Source organism: Camarhynchus parvulus, chromosome Z (genome assembly GCF_901933205.1).
Source record: "Camarhynchus parvulus chromosome Z, STF_HiC, whole genome shotgun sequence".
Taxonomy (NCBI): domain Eukaryota; kingdom Metazoa; phylum Chordata; class Aves; order Passeriformes; family Thraupidae; genus Camarhynchus; species Camarhynchus parvulus.
Window position 1 is genome coordinate 69674318 of NC_044601.1, and position 25915 is coordinate 69700232.

The following is a 25915-nucleotide window of genomic DNA, read 5'->3' on the forward strand; positions in this document are numbered from 1 at the left end:
CAGGGGCAGCTGAGGGGTGACTCGGCATTTCTGGAGATCGTTCCCCCTAAGGTCTGGTTTGCTCCATCTGAGCCTTCTGAAAGTCCGCAAGCAGAACCCTCATTCGTGGTTTCAGGGCTGTGGGAGACAAAGCTGCGTGTCTAATTTTAATCGTCTCTTCATTTAAAGCTCCTGTAGCTAACGGCTTTATCAGGGCATTGATTTGTGATCACTTGTGCATATCTGTCTGGGGCGGTGTTCTGTATTTGAGGAGAATGATGTTCTGCTCTGTTTCAGCTGACAGGCTTTCACGCATCAGTGTGAGTTGCCACAGAGAATGACTGGCAGTTTGACTTGGCTTTGGAAAGGCGCTTTTTGACTCGAGGCACACAAAGACCCCAGCACAGAGGGAGAAATTTTAATAGCTAGATAAAACCCGTGATCCTACTCCAATCTAGAGATAATTGCTTTCCTTTGGGAAAAATTAAGTGCAGAAGCATCTTTGCAAAAGAAGAAAGGCTGGAATATGGAGGGAAGGATTTTCACCGAAATATACCCAAGTGTGATGTATTCCAGTTAAAACTGTAGAAAATATCAAATAAGGAAGAATCCGTTTCCTCTTAAAATTGTGCTGGATTTGTCTACCAGCATTCGTTTTACAAGGAGGGGAGCCACTGTGTTCACATGTGTGATGCCATAACTATCTAAATTAACATCACACTCTTATTTTTGTGCAACACATTTGTTTCCAATAAATGGCTGCCACTTCAGTGCCTCTGATAACATGGACAATTCCAGCGCAGTAACCGGTCTCTGGGTGGATGTGTTCCTCCTCAGATGAAGTGACGGGCTTGTTTTTGAGATCACATATATTTTATTTACGTGGTCGGGAATGAGGCGGTAGTTCTCAGAAAGGCTGGGGTTTTAAGCTGGCTCAGCAAACGCGGTAAAATCACTTCCGTGTGTTGGCTGGCCGTGCTTTAAGGAGGCCAGAGCCCGTGGAAATGCCGTGGTTGGTGATTACATGAAGCCTGAAGAGCCAGAGCAGCTCTGTGGCAGCGTCAGGCTCCTTCTCGGAGGACACACGTGGGAAGGGGTTTTCTGCGTGGCTCTGGGTGGAATGTGTTGACCCAGCAAAGACAAATGCTGGGGGTTCCATATGCAAAGGTGGTCCTGAGGCACCTGGCTGTGCACTGAGGGAAGGGCCAGGCGCAGCTCTTGCCAGCCCTTGTGGTCAGCAGGAGAAGCAGAGCTGGCGCGAGGCGGCTGAGCTGTGGGCAGGGCTGTCGAGGCAGGGCGAGAGGGGAGCCTGGCTGCCTCGGTGCTTCCCACTGCCCAGGGCTTGTTCCCATCAGCGCCCTGCACTCCCACCTGTGCTCCCACTGCCTTTCACCCTGCTGGGATGGAACCGGGAAATCACGGTGGCCTTCTCCTGATCCATCTGAGGAGCCCTGCCTTTCTGTATGCGCATAAACCTTTATTTAAATATCGTTACTAGGGGAGGGATAAATCCTACGTCTGGAACGGTGCAGGCCGCCCCTAGGCATGTTTTAGCTATCGTGGGACAAGTAACGCAGTTTTTTCATGTGCTTTTAATATCCTGCACTTAGCTTGAAAATAAAAGGAGAAAAAAAACCACAGTCTTCCTTAGAAACATGATCTGCGATTTGTTAAAAACAATTCTAATGTAGATATTTTTTCCTCCTAGGTTTTACCAAGGGACAGTACATCTAACACTTAACTTGGATCATCTCTTGTTCATCAGCTTGAAAATCATAACAGCCCCCAAAACTGACATTTGATCTGAAAGAAAAAGCTGTGACAGATGGACAATATGTCTATTACTAACACACCAACAAGTAATGATGCTTGTCTGAGCATTGTTCACAGCTTGATGTGCCATCGACAAGGTGGAGAGAGCGAAACTTTCGCAAAGCGCGCAATTGAGAGTTTAGTTAAAAAGCTAAAGGAGAAAAAAGATGAATTGGATTCTCTGATTACAGCTATAACCACAAACGGAGCTCACCCTAGCAAGTGTGTTACAATACAGAGGACGCTGGACGGGAGGCTGCAGGTTGGTACCAGTGCAACCCAGGCTGTGTGTTCCTGCTGGAGAGCTGCCAGCGGCTGCTGGGTGCTGAGGGACCGGGCCTGAGCCCTGCCCTGCCCAGCTCTGCTGGGGCTCTGCCTCCCTCCTCCTGCGCAGGGCCACGAGGCCTGTGTGCGTGGGTCACACGTCCTCTCCTCTCCTCTCCTCTCCTCTCCTCTCCTCTCCTCTCCTCTCCTCTCCTCTCCTCTCCTCTCCTCTCCTCTCCTCTCCTCTCCTCTCCTCTCCTCTCCTCTCCCTCTCCTCTCCTCTCCTCTCCTCTCCTCTCCTCTCCTCTCCTCTCCTCTCCTCTCCTCTCCTCTCCTCTCCTCTCCTCTCTCTCCTCTCCTCTCCTCTCCTCTCCTCTCCTCTCCTCTCCTCTCCTCTCCTCTCCTCTCCTCTCCTCTCCTCTCCTCTCCTCTCCTCTCCTCTCCTCTCCTCTCTCTCCTCCTCTCCTCTCCTCTCCTCTCCTCTCCTCTCCTCTCCCCTCCCCTCCCCTCCCCTCCCTCCCTCCCCTCCCCTCCCCTCCCCTTCCCTCCCCTCCCCTCCCCTCCCTCCCCTCCCTCCCCTCCCCTCCCTCCCCTCCCTCCCCTCCCCCTCCCTCCCCTCCCCTCCCCTCCCTCCCCTCCCCTCCCTCCCTCCCTCCCCTCCCTCCCTCCCCCCGACAGCACGCGTGCGGCAGTGCAGAGCAGCAACCCTCACAAGCCCAGCCCTGGTGCTGTGTGTGCTGGACACCCCTGTGCTGTTCCTGGTTAGCTCAGTGCTGTTCCTGTCCCTGGTTAGCTCAGTGCTGTTCCTGTCCCTGGTTAGCTCAGTGCTGTCCCTGTTAGCTCAGTGCTGACCCTGTCCCTGGTTAGCTCAGTGCTGTCCCTGTTAGCTCAGTGCTGTCCCTGGTTAGCTCAGTGCTGTCCCTGTCCCTGGTTAGCTCAGTGCTGTCCCTGGTTAGCTCAGTGCTGTCCCTGTCCCTGGTTAGCTCAGTGCTGTCCCTGTCCCTGGTTAGCTCAGTGCTGTCCCTGGTTAGCTCAGTGCTGTCCCTGTCGCTGTTAGCTCAGTGCTGTCCCTGGTGACCCCTGTGCTGTCCCTGGTTAGCTCAGTGCTGTCCCTGGTGACCCCTGTGCTGTCCCTGGTGACCCCTGTGCTGTCCCTGTCGCTGTTAGCTCAGTGCTGTCCCTGTCCCTGGTTAGCTCAGTGCTGTCCCTGTCCCTGGTTAGCTCAGTGCTGTCCCTGTCGCTGTTAGCTCAGTGCTGTCCCTGTCCCTGGTTAGCTCAGTGCTGTCCCTGTCGCTGTTAGCTCAGTGCTGTCCCTGTCCCTGGTTAGCTCAGTGCTGTCCCTGTCCCTGGTTAGCTCAGTGCTGTCCCTGGTTAGCTCAGTGCTGTCCCTGTCCCTGGTTAGCTCAGTGCTGTCCCTGTTAGCTCAGTGCTGTCCCTGGTTAGCTCAGTGCTGTCCCTGTCCCTGGTTAGCTCAGTGCTGTCCCTGGTTAGCTCAGTGCTGTCCCTGTCCCTGGTTAGCTCAGTGCTGTCCCTGGTTAGCTCAGTGCTGTCCCTGTCGCTGTTAGCTCAGTGCTGTCCCTGGTTAGCTCAGTGCTGTCCCTGGTTAGCTCAGTGCTGTCCCTGTCCCTGGTTAGCTCAGTGCTGTCCCTGTCCCTGTTAGCTCAGTGCTGTCCCTGGTTAGCTCAGTGCTGTCCCTGTCCCTGGTTAGCTCAGTGCTGTCCCTGTCCCTGTTAGCTCAGTGCTGTCCCTGGTTAGCTCAGTGCTGTCCCTGGTGACCCCTGTGCTGTCCCTGTCCCTGTCAGCTCAGCGCTGCCCACAGTGACAGCCCCGTGGTCCCTGGCTGAGCCCTCGCTGCGGGGCTGTGCTGAGCGCCGGCCCTGGCTGTGCTTGGTCAGGACTCAGTCCCTGTCCCGCCGGGGCTGTGATCTCCTGCTCCCAGGGCGGATGGCATGCTGCTCGATGGCTCTCTGTCTGCCCTAGACAGAGAGATTTAATTTGTTTTTTTAAAGGATTGGCATCTCCTGCTTGTGAATTTGATGGTGTAGCTTAGCACCTTGTTCCTCTTCTTGCGGGGCAAAGCTCCTTCACATCCACGGCGGGGAAGGTGACCGTACCCAGTACTCGGAGCACCAGTTCTGCTTCTGCCATTTTGTACCCACTGTTTTTTACCTAAAAATCACACAGCATTGACTAAACTGTGGCAAAACCCTAACAGAAACGTGTTTCTGCTGGGCACAGAGCTTGGGTGAGGTGTGCGGGAGCTGTACACCACCTTTTGTGTTTTTGACTGTATTTTGGTGATGGAGAGAGGGCGCGGTGCTGTTCGTGCCCTCCCCTGTGTGCTTGTCACCGCGCTGCTGCCCCAGCTCCTGTCTCTGCCGTTGCAGGTGGCTGGCCGCAAGGGATTCCCCCATGTGATTTACGCCCGGCTTTGGAGGTGGCCCGACCTGCACAAAAATGAGCTCAAGCACGTTAAATACTGTCAGTATGCTTTTGACCTGAAGTGTGACAGTGTCTGTGTGAACCCTTACCATTATGAGCGTGTGGTGTCGCCTGGCATCGGTGAGTATCCCTGGAGTCACAGTGCAGCACTGGGGGAATGGGAAACGCTCCTGGCTGCACAAAGCACAGCCCCGAGTCAGGAACAGTAACTTCTAGTGGTCTGGTTGTGAACCACCCCCAAATGCGCTTGTGTTTCTTAGTGCAGTTACGGTTTGGCCTGTGTTGCGGATGCGGAGGGCGAGTTTGGCTTTTGTGTGAGCCGGTCTGTGGGGTTTGCTGGCGCGCAGCTCTTGCGTTGCTGTGCCTCTAGGAGCAGCTAGCGCAGGCTGGCCTGCAGTGCAAGGGCTCTGATGGCTGGGGTCTGCAGTGCTGGGTTTTAAGGGCTGATAAGTGTGCGAACGTGTTGTGAGCTCTCTGAACGCATTCCTCTGCGTTTTCCCTGTTTTCCCTTTGCAGATCTCTCGGGACTGACGCTGCAGAGCTCAGGTGAGTGCCTGTGTTTGCTGCTGCCTTCCTGTGGGCACGGGCTGGGCCGGGCCCTGACATCGCTCTGCCTCGCTGCCAGGGCTCCCAAAATCCGCCCCACAGCCCTGTCAGGGGCAAGGACCCATTGACCCCTGTGCCCTGCGCTCGCTGCTTCCCACCTGTGACACCCGCACAAAGCCAAAAACCCCACGGCTCAGTGCTGCTCACTGGTCAAACAAGACGCCCAGAACTGCGTGCACCTGCACGATATGCTGATTAATTGGAGTGGGAATGCTACATGTGATTTAATAGGAAGGAAAGGATGGAAATTCTGTGATTAATTCTGCGGTTGGATGGAGGAGTCTGATATCCTTGCTTTCCCTGAAGCTTGAGAGAAATTGGATGTGAAATCTCGCATGGGCGTTATTCGGAAATCTGAGATTCCACTGCTGGTAACTGCTTTATTTCAAAGCTTGTTTTATTCTCCTCCCAGAGGAAATTCATGGAGGAAGAAATTTGTGTGATCCAGTGATTTTAGCACATTATTTAAAATATCCAATCAAAAATTAACTAGAAAAAGCCCCACCAACCATCCCAACAAACTCGACAAACTGTAATGCATGTAGCTCATCTCTGCTAACTTGCATTGTTACCTGTGCCTTCTGAAAAATTGTCCTTCAGTACAGAATCAAAGCAGGATTTCCCATTGTTTAATGAAATTATTTCAGTATTTAACACCAGCAGCCAAATACATCACGAGCATTCCCTTGCCCTGCTCTTGCAGCAGGTTTTGACATATTTAATGTGCTTTAAAAAGGAGCGTGGGAGGTGATGCGGTGCAGGAGTCAGTGCCATACACAGAAATAAGTTGTTGTAGTGGCAGTGGCAGTTCCCTAGCGCTGTGTGTGGAATAATCTGAATTACTGGCTACGCTGCTGAGCGCTGAGTGGTTTCCCATGGTCTTTGAATGTGAATTTGGTTTTCCAGTCAGTGTGAATGGGGGTTGCTGGCGATGAGCCCAGGGCTGTATGGAGTTTATGTGCCATGTTCACAAGTCTGTATTTCTCATGGGAGCTCTGTGTGTGTGCCTGCTTGTGGCTTGTGGCTGTGCTGTCCCCGTGTGTGCCGCATGCTGTGTGTCCGTGCCCCGTGTGTCCCCTGTCTGCCCTGTGTGTGACCGCGCTGTCCCCGTGTGTGCCCTGTGTGTGTCCCCATGAGTGACTGTGCTGTCCCTGTGTGTCCCCTGTCCGTACCCTGTGTGTGACCGCGCTGCCCCGTGTGTGACCGCACTGTCCCCGTGTGTGCCACATGCTGTGTGTCCATGCCCTGTGTGTGACCGCACTGTCCCCGTGTGTGCCGCATGCTGTGTGTCCATGCCCTGTGTGTGACCGCACTGTCCCCGTGTGTGCCGCATGCTGTGTGTCCATACCCTGTGTGTGACCGCGCTGTCCCCGTGTGTGCCACATGCTGTGTGTCCATACCCTGTGTGTGACCGCGCTGTCCCCGTGTGTGCCGGATGCTGTGTGTCCATACCCTGTGTGTGACCGCGCTGTCCCCGTGTGTGACGGCGCTGTCCCCGTGTGTGACGGCGCTGTCCCCGTGTGTGCCGCATGCTGTGTGTCTGTACCCCGTGTGTGACGGCGCTGTCCCTGTGTGTGACGGCGCTGTTCCCGTGTGTGACCGCGCTGTCCCCGTGTGTGACGGCGCTGTCCCCATGTGTGACCGCGCTGTTCCTGTGTGTGACCGCGCTGTCCCCGTGTGTGACGGCGCTGTCCCCATGTGTGACCGCGCTGTTCCCGTGTGTGATGGCGCTGTCCCCGTGTGTGACCGCGCTGTCCCCGCAGCCCCGCCCAGCATGCTGGTGAAGGACGAGTACGTGCACGACTACGAGGCGCAGCCGTCGCTGTCGTCGGCCGAGGGCCACTCCGTGCAGACCATCCAGCACCCGCCCAGCAACAGGGCCAGCTCGGAGCCCTTCAGCGCCCCGGCCATGCTGGCCCCCGCCGAGGCCAGCACCACCAGCACCACCAACTTCCCCAACATTCCCGTGGCCTCCACAAGTAAGCTCCAGGGTGGGCCGGGCGCAGGGCCGGGGCTGCAGGGCGCCCTGCGTGTGCCGCTGCGGCTGCAGGCCAGCTGCTGGCGTTGCAGCCCTGCGGTGCTGTGGCCTGGTGGCCTTCCCGTGCCACCCAGAGTGGCACTGCGCCAGCGTGGCGCTGTGTGTGCCAGAGGGCAGCGCAGAGCGCCGCAGCAGCGCCCTGTGACAGGGCAGCGTGGCTGGCATCCGGGCACTGCCAGAGAGAAATCACACCTTTCATTGCCTTGCTGCCGCAGCAGCGGGACAGCAGGTGCGTGTGCTGAAAGGTGGCAGTCCCAAGGGGTCTTCAGGCAGCCCCCTACTGCTCCAGCTTTAACACCATTGCTTCTGTAGTGGTGGCCCGCTGTGCTCCCCCAGGGACAGCCCCAGTTAGTGTTCCCACAAGAGTGTTGGATGGAGTGCTGCCATGGAGCTTCTGACACTTTTCGCTGTGTCTGGCGCAAGTGGAAGAGTTGGTGTCGCACACCAGAGCCGCCCTTCAGTCCAGCAGGACAGCAGAGCACTCAGAGCACCCCGAGTTTGAGAGGTTTCACACAAAACATGAGAGAGCATCGCTGATCTCATTACAGATCTGAATTGTGGTGACGCGGTGTTGTGATGGTGCTCGTTAATTTCAGCTGACGAGATTTTGGCTGAAAGTACTGATGTTGGTAACTTCACTCTGCCTTTATTTGTCTGCAGCAGAGATAAGAAGGGCATGGGTAGTTAACTGTGCTGCCTTTGCACCGCACTTTATAGTCAGTAACCTTTTCTCATCGGTGCCATAATTGTTGGAGGCGAGTGGATGTAGAGAAAAAAGCTAATTGTTATGTTTTACTGCAAGTTCTCAATGTGTTAAATTGTGCTAGCCACACCATTGAGAGTGCAATTGTGAAAGTGTTGATAAATTTAGTGTTAATGGCTGAACTGAAGCCTTTTGCAGGCAAATTCTGTTAACCTGTTCTAAAATACCTGTAGTTTTAATCCTAGATAATTCTTGAAATATTTATTTGAGAGGAGGAAAAAAAACCTGCAGGGTCTTTCTGAGTCCAGTGTTGTGTGCAGCTTTATTGAAGCAGTGTTTATCAAAATGAAATGCTGCCCAGAGTGCTTTGGAGGAGCGTAACTGTGAGCCAGTGTCCTCCTTGGGAGCAGTAGTTAAAACATGCTGAAAACAGGCAGCTCACTGGGCCTGTTTGGATTCACACCAAACCTTTCCAGCCCTGTTATCCAGTAAAATTGTGACATCTCCTCTTCCCTTTCGCCCTGAAAAATGAGATTGGCCAGGACAAGATGTGGGTGATGACCAGAGTTGTGTGCATTCTCCTGCTCCTGAAACGTGCAGGGTGTCGCAGTCAGAGTTAGCTGCTGCAGAGCGTTCTGCCTCGAGCTTCCCGGCAGGTGGAGAAAAAGGACAGGGCCGAGGCCGTGGCAGCTGTCCCTGCAGCGCCCTGAGCGGGGTGTACCTTCCTGCCCGGTAGTGCTGAGCTCTTCTTAACCGGCATCTTGGAACGCTCACGAATAGGCAGTGTGTTCTTTCACCAGGTCAACCTCCCAGTATATTGACAGGTAGCCATAGTGATGGCCTCTTACAGATTGCTTCAGGGCCCCAGCCAGGAGCTCGGCAGAATGGGTTCACAGCCCAGCCAGCCACTTACCACCACAGTGAGTATCGCCCCGCTCCTGCGCCTCTCAGCTTCCTCAGCCCGGTTTGCAAACGCCCAGGAGCAGCAGGGGACGAGCAGGGACGTGGGAGGCTGGCGCGGACACCCAGCGGGTTTGTCTTTGCAGACAGTACCACCAGCTGGACGGGGAGCCGGACGGCCGCCTACACGCCCAGCATCCCGCACCACCAGAACGGCCACCTGCAGCACCACCCGCCCATGCACCCCGGACACTACTGTAAGAGCCCCCGGGGCGCCCCTGTCCTCCTGTCGCCGTGTCTGTGCCAGCTGGGAGCTGCGCTGACGGCCTCACACCTGTCTGTGCCCTGCCCTCACATCTGCCTGTGCCCTGCCCTCACACCTGTCTGTGCCCTGCCCTCACACCTGCCTGTGCCCTGCCCTCACACCTGCCTGTGCCCTGCCCTCACACCTGGCTGTGCCCTGCCCTCACGCCTGCCCTGTGCCCTGCCCTCACGCCTGCCCTGTGCCCTGCCCTCACACCTGGCTGTGCCCTGCCCTCACGCCTGCCCTGTGCCCTGCCCTCACACCTGTCTGTGCCCTGCCCCCTCAGCACCTCACACCTGCCTGTGCCCTGCCCCCTCAGCACCTGCCCGTGCCCTGCCCCCTCAGCACCTCACACCTGTCTGTGCCCTGCCCTCACACCTGTCTGTGCTCTGCCCCCTCAGCACCTCACACCTGTCTGTGCCCTGCCCTCACACCTGTCTGTGCTCTGCCCCCTCAGCACCTCACACCTGTCTGTGCCCTGCCCTCACACCTGCCCGTGCTCTGCCCTCACACCTGCCTGTGCTCTGCCCTCACACCTGCCTGTACCCTGCCCTCACACCTGTCTGTGCCCTGCCCTCACACCTGCCTGTACCCTGCCCTCACACCTGTCTGTACCCTGCCCTCACACCTGTCTGTGCCCTGCCCTCACACCTACCTGTACCCTGCCCTCACACCTGTCTGTACCCTGCCCTCACACCTGTCTGTGCCCTGCCCTCACACCTGCCTGTACCCTGCCCTCACACCTGTCTGTGCCCTGCCCTCACACCTGCCTGTACCCTGCCCTCACACCTGCCTGTACCCTGCCCTCACACCTGCCTGTGCCCTGCCCTCACACCTGCCTGTGCACTGTCCCAGCTGTGCTGGCAGCTCAGAGCCAGCCCCAGGGGCTCTCGCCCCTGCAGCAGCCTCAGTGTGTCACCTCAAATTGCTCGGTGACACCCAGCAGAGCTCTGTGTGGCACACACAGTGACCCTGTGACACCCAGCACAGCTCTGTGTGGCACACACACACACACAGTGACCCTGTGACACCCAGCACAGCTCTGTGTGGCACACACACACACACAGTGACCCTGTGACACCCAGCACAGCTCTGTGTGGCACACACACACACACAGTGACCCTGTGACACCCAGCACAGCTCTGTGTGGCACACTCACACACAGTGACCCTGTGACACCCAGTAGATAAAAAACTCCCACACAAATGAAAGATTTCTAAATTTTGTAGCAAAAAGCTTGAACAGTTCTTTATTTTCTAATGCAGTTTTTGTTAGAATGTTCCCCAGTATTAGAATATATAATATATATTGTATATTGGGAGATGGAACACACATTCTGGTATAGCTCACCTGTATGCAGCAGGTGTTGTTGGTGGAGGGGAGCATACACTGCAAATTAACCTTTTCAGCCTGTGTGTGTCAGTGAAGCCATGGTTTGGACACAGTTACTGAGATTAATTCCTTCCTTCAGTGGGATCCCACTTCATTCATGGTGTTATTTGTCAGGGATAGCAGCATGTGAGGGGCACTGGTGCTGCTGCAGACAGGCTGTAAATGCTTTCAGCACCTGTGTCTCTCCAGAGTGCATACCTGTGCCCACCTGGGGATGCCACACCGAGCTGTCCCTGGTGCTGCTGCGGACAGGCTGTAAATGCTTTCAGCACCTGTGTCTGTCCAGAATGCATACCTGTGCCCACCTGGGGGTGATGCCACACCGAGCTCTCCCTGGTGCTGCTGTGGATGGGCTGTAAATGCTTTCAGCACCTGTGTCTCTCCGGAATGCATACCTGTGCCTGGGGGTGCCACACTGAGCTGTCCCTGGTTTCTCGCCTGTCCCTTGTGTTTGTCACCTGGCACGGTCCCTGCCCTGACACCTTGTTGCAGAAGCTGCTGTTGTTGTAATACCATGTTTGAGCCTTTCCTGCCGCTCCTGCTGCCCGCCCATTCCTGGAGGGCACTCAGTAATCTGACTCCGCCGCTGTGCGCAGTTTCTGTTCCTTAGAAAATGTGTTCTCCGGGGCTTTTTCTCCGTCCTGAGTGGTTGTTTCTGGCGATCAAGTCCACAGCCTGCTGGACAGCTTGTTCTGTGGTTGATGAGGGCACCGGGGGGTGGTTTCACAGGAAAGCGGTTGAGGGGAGAGAACCTTGTTCTTGCTGCTGTGAAACGAACTGTTTGTTTTCTCTTCAAGGGCCAGTTCACAATGAACTCGCATTCCAGCCTCCTATATCAAACCATCCTGGTGAGTAAAGCCTGACAGCCGTGAAGTGCAGCTTGTGAGAGATGTTCCTGGTGCTGAGAGGAGGAGGGACCCTTGTTTCCGTAAATCCTGTTCCAGACTGGGGACAGGAGCTGTGAGCAGGGCTTGCTTCAGGTGCCAGGCTGAGCTGTGCGGCCCTGAGAGCAGCCCTGGGCTGGGCTGGCTGTGCCCAGGTGTGGCTGGGGCTGTGCCCAGGTGGGCTGTGCAGCCCTGGGCTGGGCTGGCTGTGCCCAGGTGTGGCTGGGGCGGTGCCCAGGTGTGGCTGGGGCTGTGCCCAGGTGAGCTGTGCAGCCCTGGGCTGGGCTGGCTGTGCCCAGGTGTGGCTGGGGCTGTGCCCCAGGTGAGCTGTGCAGCCCTGGGCTGGGCTGGCTGTGCCCAGGTGTGGCTGGGGCTGTGCCCAGGTGGGCTGTGCAGCCCTGGGCTGGGCTGGCTGTGCCCGGGTGTGGCTGGGGCTGTGCCCAGGTGTGGCTGGGGCTGTGCAGCCCTGGGCGGGGCTGGCTGTGCCCGGGTGTGGCTGGGGCGGTGCCCAGGTGTGGCTGGGGCTGTGTCCAGGTGTGGCTGGGGCGGTGCCCAGGTGTGGCTGGGGCTGTGCAGCGCCCTGGGCGGCTGGCTGTGCCCAGGTGTGGCTGGGGCTGTGCCCAGGTGTGGCTGGGGCTGTGCCCAGGTGGGCTGTGCAGCCCTGGGCTGGGCTGGCTGTGCCCAGGTGTGGCTGGGGCGGTGCCCAGGTGTGGCTGAGGCTGTGCCCAGGTGTGGCTGGGTCTGTGCCCAGGTGAGCTGTGCAGCCCTGGGCTGGGGCTGTGCCCAGGTGTGGCTGGGGCTGTGCCCAGGTGTGGCTGGGGCTGTGCCAGGCCCCTCCAGGACCTGAGAACACACACAGCCACAGGGGTGACAGGCATCTCTGGCTGTGCACACACAGGCACTGAGCACACACGCACAGCCACAGGGGTGACAGGCATCTCTGGCTGTGCACACACAGGCACTGAGCACACACGCACAGCCACAGGGGTGACAGGCATCTCTGGCTGTGCACACACAGGAACCACAGCACACACACACAGCCACAGGGGTGACAGGCATCTCTGGCTGTGCGCACACAGGCACTGAGCACACACACACAGCCACAGGGGTGACAGGCATCTCTGGCTGTGCACACACAGGCACTGAGCACACACACACAGCCACAGGGGTGACAGGCATCTCTGGCTGTGCACACACAGGCACTGAGCACACACGCACAGCCACAGGGGTGACAGGCATCTCTGGCTGTGCACACACAGGAACCACAGCACACACGCACAGCCACAGGGGTGACAGGCATCTCTGGCTGTGCGCACACAGGAACCACAGCACACACACACAGCCACAGGGGTGACAGGCATCTCTGGCTGTGCACACACAGGCACTGAGCACACACGCACAGCCACAGGGGTGACAGGCATCTCTGGCTGTGCGCACACAGGCACTGAGCACACACGCACAGCCACAGGGGTGACAGGCATCTCTGGCTGTGCACACACAGGCACTGAGCACACACGCACAGCCACAGGGGTGACAGGCATCTCTGGCTGTGCGCACACAGGAACCACAGCACACACACACAGCCACAGGGGTGACAGGCATCTCTGGCTGTGCGCACACAGGCACTGAGCACACACGCACAGCCACAGGGGTGACAGGCATCTCTGGCTGTGCACACACAGGCACTGAGCACACACGCACAGCCACAGGGGTGACAGGCATCTCTGGCTGTGCGCACACAGGCACAAGATTTTATTATCATTCCTTTCTTTGCCAGCCTTCTGATCAAATCCTTCCTTCTGTTCTTTAGCATAGTTTTAATATATTATTTTCTTTTAATATAATAGATTTTTTTTTAATTTAAAAAGATATTTTAAAGATTTATAGATATTTTATTTTTTAAATTTAATAGAATTAAATTATGTTTAGTGCAAATATAATTTTCTTTTAACGTATAATAAAACAATATATTAATTATCATAATATATCATAATATTTAATATATTTAATATAATGTCTATGTAATAGATACTATAATTATATGTTATATATTTATATAATCTCTGTATTATATAATACAATACTATAATTATATATTTTACAATTATATAATTAATATTTATATATAATATTTTATATACTTGGTATAATATCATAATAACTATCATAATTATATAATTAATATTTATATATAATATTTTATATACTTGATATAATATCATAATAATTATCATAATACTCATAATATATAATAAAATAATATAATAAAATCAGCCCTCTGAGAGGTGGAGTCAGGATTGCCATCTCTTGCCTCATCTGGGAGCCCAGTGAGCAGCAGCACAGGTGCAGAGGGGTCACCTGGGCACGCAGGCGTTACTGCTGGGCTGCAGGGGTGCTTCCCAAGCCTGCCTGGGGTGGTGAAGCACGCACAGAGCTGTAGGGCCGAGGTGCAGCAGCGCCAGGCCCCGCTGTGTGCTGGCACGAAGGCAAGCCGCGTTTGCTGCCGCAGGTGCGGCGGTCTGTGGGGTTCCGCAGCTGCCTCGCGCCTCGCAGGTGTCTCACCGTGTCTGTTGTTGTCCAGCTCCAGAGTACTGGTGCTCCATCGCCTACTTTGAGATGGACGTGCAGGTCGGGGAGACGTTCAAGGTGCCCTCCAGCTGCCCCATTGTCACCGTGGACGGGTACGTGGATCCCTCCGGAGGGGACCGCTTCTGCCTGGGCCAGCTGTCCAACGTGCACAGAACAGAGGCCATCGAGAGAGCGAGGTACCCCGGCCCTGCTTCCCTGCCTCTGGCGCCCGGCGCTGCCCCACGGGCGTGCGTGCGTGTGGCTGTGAGCTACCCAGAGTGCCCTCTGGGCCCTGCTGCGGTGGGGCAGGGCTGAGCTCAGCTGTGCCCCGCCTGTGCGGCCATAACTGCTGCCCTGGGCTGCGCAGGGCGGTTTGAGCTCTGCACACACCGCAGGGTTTGTGCGAACAGCTGCAGCCTGCGCGTGTGCCCGAGCAGCAGGGCAGGCTGGCACGGAGCTCTCGGCTCTCGTGCCTCTCGCCGTGCCTGTGCTGCCCCGTGCAGTGCAAGCGCACAGAACTGAAGCAATCCTGCAGCTTGTGTTTCCTTCTCTTTGGAAGGAGATGGAAGAAAACGGTGCCTTGTCTCCAGAAATGTCACGCGGTGACAGTCAAAGCCAAACAAACAGTGAAAGGTGGCTTTGTGGGTGTTGCAGAGTGACTCTGTGAGACACAGAGCGCTCGTGGGGCTTGCAGAGGTGCCCGTGGTGGTGTCCCAGGTGCTGCTGTGTGACCAGGTGTGCCTGTGGCTGCTGTGTGAGCAGGTGTGCCTGTGCCTGCTGTGTGACCAGGTGTGCCTGTGGCTGCACTCTGTGCTGTGTGTGACCAGGCGTGCCTGTGCTGTGTGTGACCAGGTGTGCCTGTGGCCGCAGCCCGTGCTGTGTGTGACCAGGTGTGCCTGTGCTGTGTGTGACCAGGTGTGCCTGTGCTGTGTGTGACCAGGTGTGGCTGTGGCCGCAGCCCGTGCTGTGTGTGACCAGGTGTGCCTGTGCTGTGTGTGACCAGGCGTGGCTGTGGCCGCAGCCCGTGCTGCCGCCCCGTGCAGGGGCTGCTGCAGCGTGTGCATGCCTGCAGTGGTGCTGACAGCCCGTTCCCCGGCAGGTTGCACATCGGCAAGGGCGTGCAGCTGGAGTGCAAGGGCGAGGGCGACGTGTGGGTGCGCTGCCTGAGCGACCACGCCGTGTTCGTGCAGAGCTACTACCTGGACCGGGAGGCGGGCCGAGCCCCGGGCGACGCCGTGCACAAGATCTACCCCAGCGCTTACATCAAGGTGGGTGTGCTGCTGCTGCTGCTGCTGCTGCTGCTGCTGCTGCTGCTGCTGCTGCTGCTGCCCCGTGGGCACCCCTTGGCCGGGCCAGGCGCGGCAGGGAGGCTGCCGGGAGCCAGCCCGTCCCTCTGTCTGTCCATCCCTCCTGCCGCGGGGCCCAGGGACCCTGCCACAGAGCCCAGAATGCCCCTGGGGGTTTGGTTATGACCCGTAGAGCAAGTTACCAGCCTCAGAGGAACATCTGCAAGCCACGACAGTCTGAGTAGAATGATAGTGAATTTATCACAAGGTGAAAAAATAGATTTTGGGGTTTTTAGAATGGGGGTTCAGGGGTCAAGATGGAGGAATCTGGGCATGTCCAGCCTTTCTCCTTCTTCTTCTTGGCCTCCATCTTCTGCTGTGATGGTGGCACTTTTAGATTGGTTTAGAGTAGAAGCTCACTGTCTAACATAGGTGATAGGTATTGGAAAGTAATTGTAAATATTGTACATGTAGTTTTTATATAAAAAGATAACATCGCCCCAGGGGCAGGCAGAGTGTCTCTGTCTGTCCTGCTGAGTGGACCTCGGCAGGCCAGGAGAAAGAATTTTATAGATAAGATACAAAAAACAACCTTGAGACCGAGAACTGAAGACTCCTTCTTCGACCACTGGGCTGGGAACAGACTTTCTAATGCATCTCGGGGTCACTCTGAGCAGCCGGAGACCCCGACAGGAGGCAATTATAATAAATAAATACTGAAATAAAGCCAACCTTGCCTTCAGAATCCCTAACAAGTTCTGTTTGTCATTCACCTAAAGGTGACTTCAGAAATTACTCTGAACTGAAAGTGTCATCTGGGTGCTATGAAAGTGAATTTTGTACTTCTCCACGAGCAGCATTGATGGCAGCTCTGTATTTTTAGCCTAGCAGGTTTAAATTAACTGCAGCTAAAATTTTTAGCCCTGTGTTTCTTAGAAAAGAACACAAGCTGTTTCTTTTCTCCAAAAAAAGCAGAGTTGTGAAAGTAAATATAAATGCAGCAGGAGTTTAGGGCGTGTGTTAAAGCGCCGTGAACGCGAAGTGAGGTCAGAGAAAGCTGCACAGGACAGATCATTTTGCGGAGGCTCTTACATGGACGTGCCTCTGACAGGCTGTGAACTGACGCAGACGAGCCACAGTCATGAAAAAACAAACCTTGTGCTCACCTGCTTGGAGTTCCCAGTGCTTGGTGCTCTCACCGTCAGTTCTGGAGGCAGCTGTGAAGGTGACAGGAGCCCCGTGAGCTCTGTGCCGGAGCTTTCTAACATTGTGCACGGATGTTGGTGGCACATAGTGACCACAGAGGTACAAAATGCCCCCGGCGTGAGACCCTCGGCCCTGGACTGTCAGTTATTGGTGTTTCTCTCAGACAGACCACCGTACTTCAGTGAGATACCGTGGGACTCGCTGGCTTTTTTAATTCATGTGCCCATTTTTCTGGAAGTCTGGGATTTAACAGAGAAGCGGGGGTTTCATCCGCCAGTGGCACCCCGTGGTCTGCACGAGGTCCTGCTTTGGGCAGTGCTGGTGGCGCCAGGAGAGGAGTCCGTAGGAATCGGATCGGTGTGGGAAATGACGGGCTGGGGGAAGGTTTGGTGCCCCCAGGGGCAGCGGGGCTGCGCTGGAGAGCAGCCGTGCTGAGCTGTGCGTGTTTGTGTTGCAGGTGTTCGACCTGCGGCAGTGCCACCGCCAGATGCAGCAGCAGGCGGCCACCGCGCAGGCCGCCGCCGCCGCGCAGGCTGCAGCCGTGGCCGGCAACATCCCGGGGCCCGGCTCCGTGGGAGGCATCGCCCCCGCCATCAGTGAGTGCTGCGCGGCCGGGGCGCTGCGGGGACACTGCGGGCACAGGGACACTGCAGGCACAGGGACACTGCGGGGACACAGGGACACTGCGGGCACAGGGACACTGCGGGCACAGGGACACTGCGGGGCACAGGGACACTGCGGGGACAGGGACACTGCGGGGACACGGGGACACTGCGGGGACAGGGACACTGCGGGGACAGGGACACTGCGGGGCACAGGGACACTGCGGGGACAGGGACACTGCAGGCACAGGGACACTGCGGGCACAGGGACACTGCGGGGGCACAGGGACACTGGGCTGGGACACTGCAGGGCACAGGGACACTGCGGGCACAGGGACACTGCGGGGCACAGGGACACTGCGGGCACAGGGACACTGCGGGGACAGGGACACTGCGGGGACAGGGACACTGCGGGGACACAGGGACACTGCGGGGACAGGGACACTGCAGGCACAGGGACACTGCGGGGACACGGGGACACTGCAGGCACAGGGACACTGCGGGGCACAGGGACACTGCGGGGACAGGGACACTGCGGGGCACAGGGACACTGCGGGGACAGGGACACTGCGGGGACAGGGACACTGCGGGGACACAGGGACACTGCGGGGACAGGGACACTGCGGGGACAGGGACACTGCGGGGACACAGGGACACTGCGGGGCACAGGGACACTGCGGGCACAGGGACACTGCGGGGACAGGGACACTGCGGGGACAGGGACACTGCGGGGACAGGGACACTGGGCTGGGACACTGCGGGGGCACAGGGACACTGCGGGGACAGGGACACTGCGGGGACAGGGACACTGCGGGGCACAGGGACACTGCGGGGCACAGGGACACTGTGGGGACAGGGACACTGCGGGGCACAGGGACACTGGGCTGGGACACTGCGGGGCACAGGGACACTGCGGGGCACAGGGACACTGCGGGACACAGGGACACTGAGAGGCACAGGGACACTGCGGGGACAGGGACACTGCGGGGCACAGGGACACTGAGAGGCACAGGGACACTGCGGGGACAGGGACACTGGGCTGGGACACTGCGGGGACACAGGGACACTGCGGGCACAGGGACACTGCGGGGACAGGGACACTGCGGGGGCACGGGGACACTGAGAGGCACAGGGACACTGCAGGCACAGGGGCACTGGGCTGGGACACTGAGAGGCACAGGGACACTGCGGGGACAGGGACACTGCGGGGACACAGGGACACTGCGGGGACAGGGACACTGCAGGCACAGGGACACTGTGGGCACAGGGACACTGCGGGCACAGGGACACTGCGGGGACACGGGGACACTGCGGGGACAGGGACACTGCGGGGACACAGGGACACTGCGGGGCGCGGGGGCACAGGGACACTGGGCTGGGACAGTGACACTGGGCTGGGACAGGGACTGTGGGGTGGGACAGGGACCCTGGATTGGCACAGTGACACTGGGCTGGGACAGTGACACTGGGCTGGGACAGGGACCATGGCTGGGACAGGGACCATGGCTGGGACAGGGACCATGGCTGGGGCACAGCGGGGCTGTCACTGACCCTGCCCAGCACAGTACTTTGAGAGGCGCAAGTGCTTACGTGAGCCAGGCTGCTTTGTGTGCCACGGGATCCCTTGTGCTGCCCTGTGTCTCCCTTTGGCTGCCCTGCAAATCCTTGAAGGCATTTTGGGCAAAGTTTGTCGCTTTTTTATCTTAGCCATACTTGTGATTTGAAATTTGCCAGCTGTGTTTATCTTTGTGCTCTGTCAGCTGGGAGTGGTGCTGTTCCAGTGCAGCCTCCTGCGGGTGCCCAGTCTGGGTTCTCACAGTGAAACTGCAGCCCTTGGCGAACCTCAGAAATAAGCGTGCTTTGCGTACATTGTGTCCTGTAAAGTGCTTGGGTTTCACCCCACCGGCTTTGTGCAGGGTTAGGTGGGATCTTGGGAATTAGGAATTGCTGGCTGGGAGGGTGGGCAGGCCCTGGCCCAGGGTGCCCAGAGCAGCTGTGGCTGCCCCTGGATCCCTGGCAGTGCCCAAGGCCAGGCTGGATGGGGCTTGGAGCAGCCTGGGACAGTGGGAGGTGTCCCAGCCCATGGCAGGGGTGGCACTGGGCAGGCTCTGAGGTGCCTCTGACCCAAACCCATTCCGTGGGTCTGACAGGAGCGTTCTGTGCCTCGGCGCCTGTTGGAGGTGGCAGAACGCTGTGAAAGCTGAAACTGCAGGACATGCAACAGAATTGGTGCAGTAAATGCAGCGGGGATGTGGCAGCGAGGGTCTGAAGGGACGAGTGTGACAGGCAGGGAGGTGTGACGGGACAGGTGTGATGGGACAGGTGTGACAGGACAGGTGTGTCAGACAGGGAGGTGTGACGGGATGGGTGTGACAGGACAGGTGTGACGGGACAGGTGTGACGGGACAGGTGTGACGGGACAGGTGTGGCAGGCAGGGAGGTGTGACAGGACAGGTGTGGCAGGTGTGACGGGACAGGTGTGTCAGGCAGGGAGGTGTGACAGGACAGGTGTGACAGGTGTGACAGGTGCAACAGGACAGGTGTGTCAGGTGTGACAGGGCAGGTGTGACAGGTGTGTCAGGCAGGGAGGTGTGACAGGACAGGTGTGTCAGGTGTGACGGGTGTGACAGGACAGGTGTGTCAGGTGTGACGGGACAGGTGTGGCAGATGTGACAGGTGTGTCAGGCAGGGAGGTATGACAGGACAGTTGTGACGGGTGTGACAGGACAGGTGTGTCAGGTGTGACAGGTGTGTCAGGCAGGGAGGTGTGACAGGGCAGGTGTGACAGGTGTGTCAGGGAGGTGTGACAGGACAGGTGTGACAGGACAGGTGTGACGGGTGTGACAGGACAGGTGTGTCAGGCAGGGAGGTGTGACGGGACAGGTGTGTCAGGTGTGACAGGTGTGTCAGGCAGGGACGTGTGACAGGACAGGTGTGACGGGTGTGACAGGACAGGTGTGTCAGGTGTGACAGGTGTGTCAGGCAGGGACGTGTGACAGGACGGGCAGCAGGCGCCGCTGTGTCCCAGCGCAGCCCCTGACCGTGCCCCGTGCCCCGTGCAGGCCTGTCGGCGGCGGCCGGCATCGGCGTGGACGACCTGCGGCGGCTGTGCATCCTGAGGATGAGCTTTGTCAAGGGCTGGGGCCCGGACTACCCGCGGCAGAGCATCAAGGAGACGCCGTGCTGGATCGAGATCCACCTGCACCGCGCGCTGCAGCTGCTGGACGAGGTGCTGCACACCATGCCCATCGCCGACCCGCAGCCCCTGGACTGAGCCGCCTGTGAAGCGCCCTCTGCTGCCGCCTACACTGATGCTCCACTGTCCTTCTGCTTAACCTTCTCAAACAGGTTTTAAAAATGTGTTTGCCGCCTTGCTCTTAGCAGAACGCCTCTGAACGTGCAGGATTTGGATTTCAGTTATTTCCAGAACTCAGTAGTCGTAACACAGGGCCTGACGTGGAAGGTAAACGCTTTATAGAGACTTCACAGTGTTGGGTTTGTTCCCTTTGAAACTCTCCTTCCCTACGGTGGCGTCTTGGTGATCAGCCTCACGGGAGCCTTTTGTATGCAGAATATATATTATATATATATTTGTATCTGAAAATTCCTTCTAGTAGTTAAAAACATTTACCTTGTAGCGACTTTAAAATTCCAGCTGATTTGTGATATTCTGTTTAGGGAACAGTAGTTAACAGAAGACTTCTTTATTTTGTCGATGATCACGTTACGATTTTTCCAGGTTAAAGCCTCGCAGCTGCCAAAAAGTGAGGGGATGACACATACCTTGTTGGCATTGATCAAAAAATTCTTTAGTTTTTGAAAAAAACAAAAGACATCCTAGATTTTTATTTATGTAACCATGTGAATTTAAAACACTAAAGGAAACGGATACTTTGAGTGTGGGCACTCGGTTTGAGGCGGAGCACCCCAGCTGCAGCATTGCCACTGAAATTGACTCGTGAGTGCCCGATGGCAGGAATGTGTTTTCATGATTACTACTGACCTCTGTGGTTCCACTCAAAAAAACCCCCCTAGCATGTATCATGGGTAAATCTGCATGACTCCTACTTGCATATGTCATGGAAGCGTGTACGGTAATCCATCGGCATTTAGACTGGGTTTTTGTCTCTGTTCACCATTTCCACTCAGGGCAAGATGGCAAACCTGTTTTTATACCTCCCGGTTATTTCAGCCCTGTGCCAAGGGGCAATGGCTCCGTGCAGAGCCCGCAGCAGGGAGCGTGCAGTGCTTCCCCGGGCTGTGGGGCACAGCAGCCGCTCTGCCTGGCCCTGCCTGCAGCACCAATAAAAGGATGGACCCCCCCGCAGCAGTTCGGTTCGGTTCTGACATGTGGCTGCAGCCCGAGACCGCTGCTCCCCAGCCAGGGCAGCGCAGCCGGCGCTGCTGGGTCACTCCTGGCTTCAGCTCACCAGGAAACACGGCCAGCTCATCGTTGTGCTGCTGCTTTGCCTGGGAGGGAGAGCCTCTGCTCCTGGGAAACCGGGGGTGAGCACCGAGAGGGGCTGCCCTGAGCTCCTGGCACAGGGAGCAGGGAGCAGGGGCTGCCCTGAGCTCCTGGCACAGGGAGCAGGGGCTGCCCTGAGCTCCTGGCACAGGGAGCAGGGGCTGCCCTGAGCTCCTGGCACAGGGAGAGGGGCTGCCCTGAGCTCCTGGCACAGGGAGCAGGGGCTGCCCTGAGCTCCTGGCACAGGGAGAGGGGCTGCCCCGAGCTCCTGGCACAGGGAGCAGGGAGCAGGGGCTGCCCCGAGCTCCTGGCACAGGGAGCAGGGAGCAGGGGCTGCCCTGAGCTCCTGGCACAGGGAGAGGGGCTGCCCTGAGCTCCTGGCACAGGGAGCAGGGGCTGCCCCGAGCTCCTGGCACAGGGAGCAGGGGCTGCCCCGAGCTCCTGGCACAGGGAGCAGCGAGAGGGGCTGCCCTGAGCTCCTGGCACAGGGAGCAGGGGCTGCCCTGAGCTCCTGGCCCCTGCGGGGTCCCGCGGCGCTGTCGGCACGGCTGCAGCAGCCCAGAAATCCTGCAGGGATCGCTCCGGGCCTTCCTGCCCAGCCCCCGGCAGCGGTTCAGGCCCCAGCGGCTCTGGCGGCGCTTGGGTGTCGCTGTTCCCGCACGCTGGAATTCCTGCGGGGGCAGCCGGGGGCGCTGCTCCGTGCTGGGCGAGCGGGCACGGGAGGCTCTGGAGCCTCGGCCGGAAATGGATCCATTTCCCCTTATTTTCATTAATTTCATTGTTTTCCCTGCTGCCTCCCTCAGGCTGGCTTTTAACGAGATCACCGTTTGTCCCCTCTGAGGTGGCACCCGCGGTCGTTGGGAAGAGCGGAGTTTGTTTGCTCTTATCCCGGGTTTTGGCCCCAAGTTAACTGTTTGGTTTTGCTGGCCCTGTGCTTGTGCCAAACCCGGGCAAAGCAGGGAAAGGCTGGTTCAGCCTGCTGCTCCTCCTGCTGCTGCTTGGGTTACAGTCTGAGAGAATTCACTTGGTAAGGCGAGGTTTTGTACAGGTGTCTTGCAAATCTCCACCTGCGAAATGCATGGATGGCCCGAAATGTTCAGAACAGAACAGAACAATATCTGACGATTTTATTACAAGAAGTCACTGTATTTACAGCAGGAGAAGTCAGAGGCAGTGAAAGCTGAGAAGGCATTCATCTTCTCCTCCAAGCAGCTCCCAAAAGGGTGCACTTGCAGCTGTTAAAGAAAAATTAGACAATCTTATTCGTGGTTTTTCATATGCTGTTAAATTAACTTCTGTACTTTCATGACAAGGCATAAAAGGCAGCACATAATGGGCTGGAACGCGCTCAGCAGCAGCAGCAGCAGACATTGAGTTCTTGACAGGCTTGCGTTTGTGTCTGAGAGCTGAGGAGGGGCTGCAGCAGCTCCCTGGAGCTGAGCTGATCCGTCCCGTGCAGGCAGGGATGCCGAGGATGCCGAGTTGTCTCCAGCCAGGATTTATTCAGCTTGCACCTCTTGCTGCTCCCTGCTGCTCTGCTCAGCCCTTCCCGAGGCCATGGCCCCGTTCCTCGTCCCCAGAGCCCTTTGTGCTGGAGCTCTTTGTGCTTTCCCTTTGTCTGCCCAGCTGGGATCAGCGCCGGGAGGTTGAGTGGGAGCTGGGATTAGCGCTGGGAGGTTTAGTGGCTTTGTCCCGTTGTCATTGTTAGTTGCAGAGGGGGGCATTCACACTGAACCCGCTGCAGGTGCAGAGAGGAAACCTTCCCGCTGGAAGGGCTGGGAAGGGCTGAACTCCAGCAGGAATCCTCTGGATGGAGACAGAGTCGTTCCTTCCATCCCTTCTGTGGGTGCGGACGCTGTGCTGGGCCCTGGAGAGCTGGGATGGGCATTCCAGGGACAGCCCTGGCCCTGCTGGCGAGTCCTGGCTGCTCTGCTGTGAGCGGGGTGTCCCCAGGTCACCCGCGGGGCAGCAGCAGCCTGGAGCCCGGGCCTGCCGTGAGCGCCCTGCGGCTGCAGCAGCCCTGCAGCTCGGGAGGGCTTCTCCCTTGTGCCGGGAGCCGCGGAGCTCCTGCTCCCTGCTCCGCTGGGCGGGGCGGCTCCTGGGAGCGCTGCCCGAGGGTGTGACCCACCCGCGCTGCTCACACCCGCGCTGCTCACACCCCCGCCGCTCGCACCCGCGCTGCTCGCACCCGCGCCGCTCGCACCCGCGCCGCTCACACCCCGCGCCGCTCGCACCCGCGCCGCTCACACCCGCGCCGCTCACACATCCTGCGCTTCTCACACCCCGCCCTGCTCGCACCCGCGCCGCTCGCACCCGCGCCGCTCGCACCCGCGCTGCTCTCACCCCGCGCCGCTCACACCCCCGCTGCTCTCACCCGCCCTGCTCACACCCCGCCCTGCTCACACCCGCGCTGCTCGCACCCGTGCTGCTCACACATCCTGCGCTTCTCACACCCCGCGCCGCTCACACTCCCGCCGCTCACACCCGCGTCGCTCACACACCCCGCGCTGCTCGCACTCACACCCGTTCTGCTCACACCCGCCCTGCTCACACCCCGCCCTGCTCACACCCGCCCTGCTCACACCCGTTCTGCTCACACCCGCCCTGCTCACACCCGCCCTGCTCACACCCCGCCCTGCTCACACCCGTTCTGCTCACACCCCGCGCCGCTCACACCCGCCCTGCTCACACCCGTCCTGCTCACACCCGCCCTGCTCACATCCCGCCCTGCTCACACCCGCCCTGCTCACACCCGCCCTGCTCACACCCGCCCTGCTCACATCCCGCCCTGCTCACACCCCGCGCCACTCACACCCGCCCTGCTCACATCCCGCCCTGCTCACATCCCGCCCTGCTCACACCCGCCCTGCTCACACCCGCCCTGCTCACATCCCGCCCTGCTCACACCCGCCCTGCTCACATCCCGCCCTGCTCACACCCCGCGCCACTCACACCCGCCCTGCTCACATCCCGCCCTGCTCACACCCGTTCTGCTCACACCCGCCCTGCTCACACCCGCGCCGCTCTCACCCCGCAGAGTCTCTGGTCTCTCCCCCAGAGAACGGCGCCTCAGGAGGGGCTGCCTCGCTCCTGTGTCCCTGCCCGGCCCTGGCTCCCCCCAGGATGGATCCCGAAATTTCACACTTTTATAAGTTTTTGTCCATTTCCGTGCTGGGGTTAATTGTCCAATTCCAGGGGATGCGGTCCCACCCTCCCGGGTTGCTCCCCTCCGTTCCCTGTTTGTGCTTTTTGGGCTGAGGCTGCAGCGGTGCCCTTGGTTCTGGGGCTGGAGAAGGATTGTTTGTGTGACTGAGCTGTGGGGAGAGCTGCTGACGCTTGCGTGGAGTCCGTGCAGCGCAGAATGTGGCCGTAGGACGCCTCAAACCTCAGCGCGGTGCGAGGCGCTGACCCCGAGCCGCTCCCGGTGCGGTGCCCGGGCCAGCCCTGCTGTGACAGTGTCCCTGCTGAGGCTCAGAGAGCAGAGACACCGCTGGGAGCGCCCGGGGCCGGGCTCTGAGGCTGCTGCTGTGCCTTGAGGGTGCCGCGTCCCTCCAGATGTGCGGGACTCGTACCCCAGCCCCTGCTGGAGCTTCCTTGCTCCAGTAAATGTTCCTGTCTTTTTGGTGAGGTTTGGTGGCGCCCCGAAGTTGTGATTCAGCTGGGTTGAGAGCTGTGAAGTACCCATAACCCAAAACTCACCCCGAGAGGGTTTTTCAGGTGTGGAAACCTGGTTAAGCATTTCTTTTCTTCAGCCATTGCCTTTTGATAAGCGGTCAACAGAATTCCCAGTAGTTCCTTTGTAGCTTCCTGTATGTTTTTCATTAGACCTAGTTTGTGGATAATATACTGTAGCTAACTTTCCTGAAATTCTGTAACAGAGTATGTTTTTGATTAAAAAAGGTTAAGATTCAGCTCTCGGCTTCTTTGTTTCATTTAGCAGAGTTTTACCCGGTTTCTGGAGGGCGGTTGGAGCTGCCGGCTGCGCTGGGGCCGAGAGCTTGGGGCCAGGGCTGCGGTCCCAGGGCCAGGGCTGCGGTTCCAGGGCTGCAGTTCCAGGGCTGCGGTTCCAGGGCCAGGGCTGCGGTTCCAGGGCCAGGGCTGCAGTTCCAGGGCTGCGGTCCCAGGGGCAGGGCTGCAGTTCCAGGGCTGCAGTCCCAGGGGCAGGGCTGTGGTCCCAGGGCTGCGGTTCCAGGGCCAGGGCTGCGGTTCCAGGGCTGCGGTCCCAGGGCCAGGGCTGCAGTTCCGGGGTCAGAGCTCGGACCAGCACCGGCCCAAAGCCCAGCCCAGGGTCCAGAGCGGGATCTGGGGCGCTGTGAGTGCCCCTGCTCTGTGCCGGGGCTGTGACAGGACGGGGGCACTGTGGGGACATCACCACGGGTCTGGCATGCCAGACAGAGCTGTGACCTCCCCACGTGTGGTGGAGCTCCCTGGAACGCCATCCTGGGGCTGCAGAAACACCAAATC

At 58.3% G+C, this 25915-nt stretch overlaps 1 protein-coding gene across 2 annotated transcripts in view; it reads left to right on the forward strand.

Moving 5' to 3' along the window:
• Positions 1 to 21572, forward strand: part of SMAD4 (SMAD family member 4) — a 36219-nt gene extending 14647 nt beyond the window's left edge. Inside the window, exons 2-12 of one of the 2 annotated variants that reach the window (XM_030968844.1) lie at positions 1688 to 2053; positions 4443 to 4617; positions 5014 to 5043; positions 6867 to 7082; positions 8645 to 8764; positions 8891 to 9001; positions 11238 to 11288; positions 13906 to 14089; positions 14992 to 15160; positions 16842 to 16980; positions 20049 to 21572. In XM_030968844.1, coding sequence (XP_030824704.1) covers positions 1805 to 2053; positions 4443 to 4617; positions 5014 to 5043; positions 6867 to 7082; positions 8645 to 8764; positions 8891 to 9001; positions 11238 to 11288; positions 13906 to 14089; positions 14992 to 15160; positions 16842 to 16980; positions 20049 to 20260 — 1656 coding nt within the window. In that variant the 5' untranslated portion in view covers positions 1688 to 1804 and the 3' untranslated portion in view covers positions 20261 to 21572. The remainder of the gene's footprint in view (positions 1 to 1687; positions 2054 to 4442; positions 4618 to 5013; positions 5044 to 6866; positions 7083 to 8644; positions 8765 to 8890; positions 9002 to 11237; positions 11289 to 13905; positions 14090 to 14991; positions 15161 to 16841; positions 16981 to 20048) is intronic. The other variant, XM_030968843.1, reaches the window with a different exon arrangement.
• Positions 21573 to 25915: the final 4343 nt, after the last annotated feature.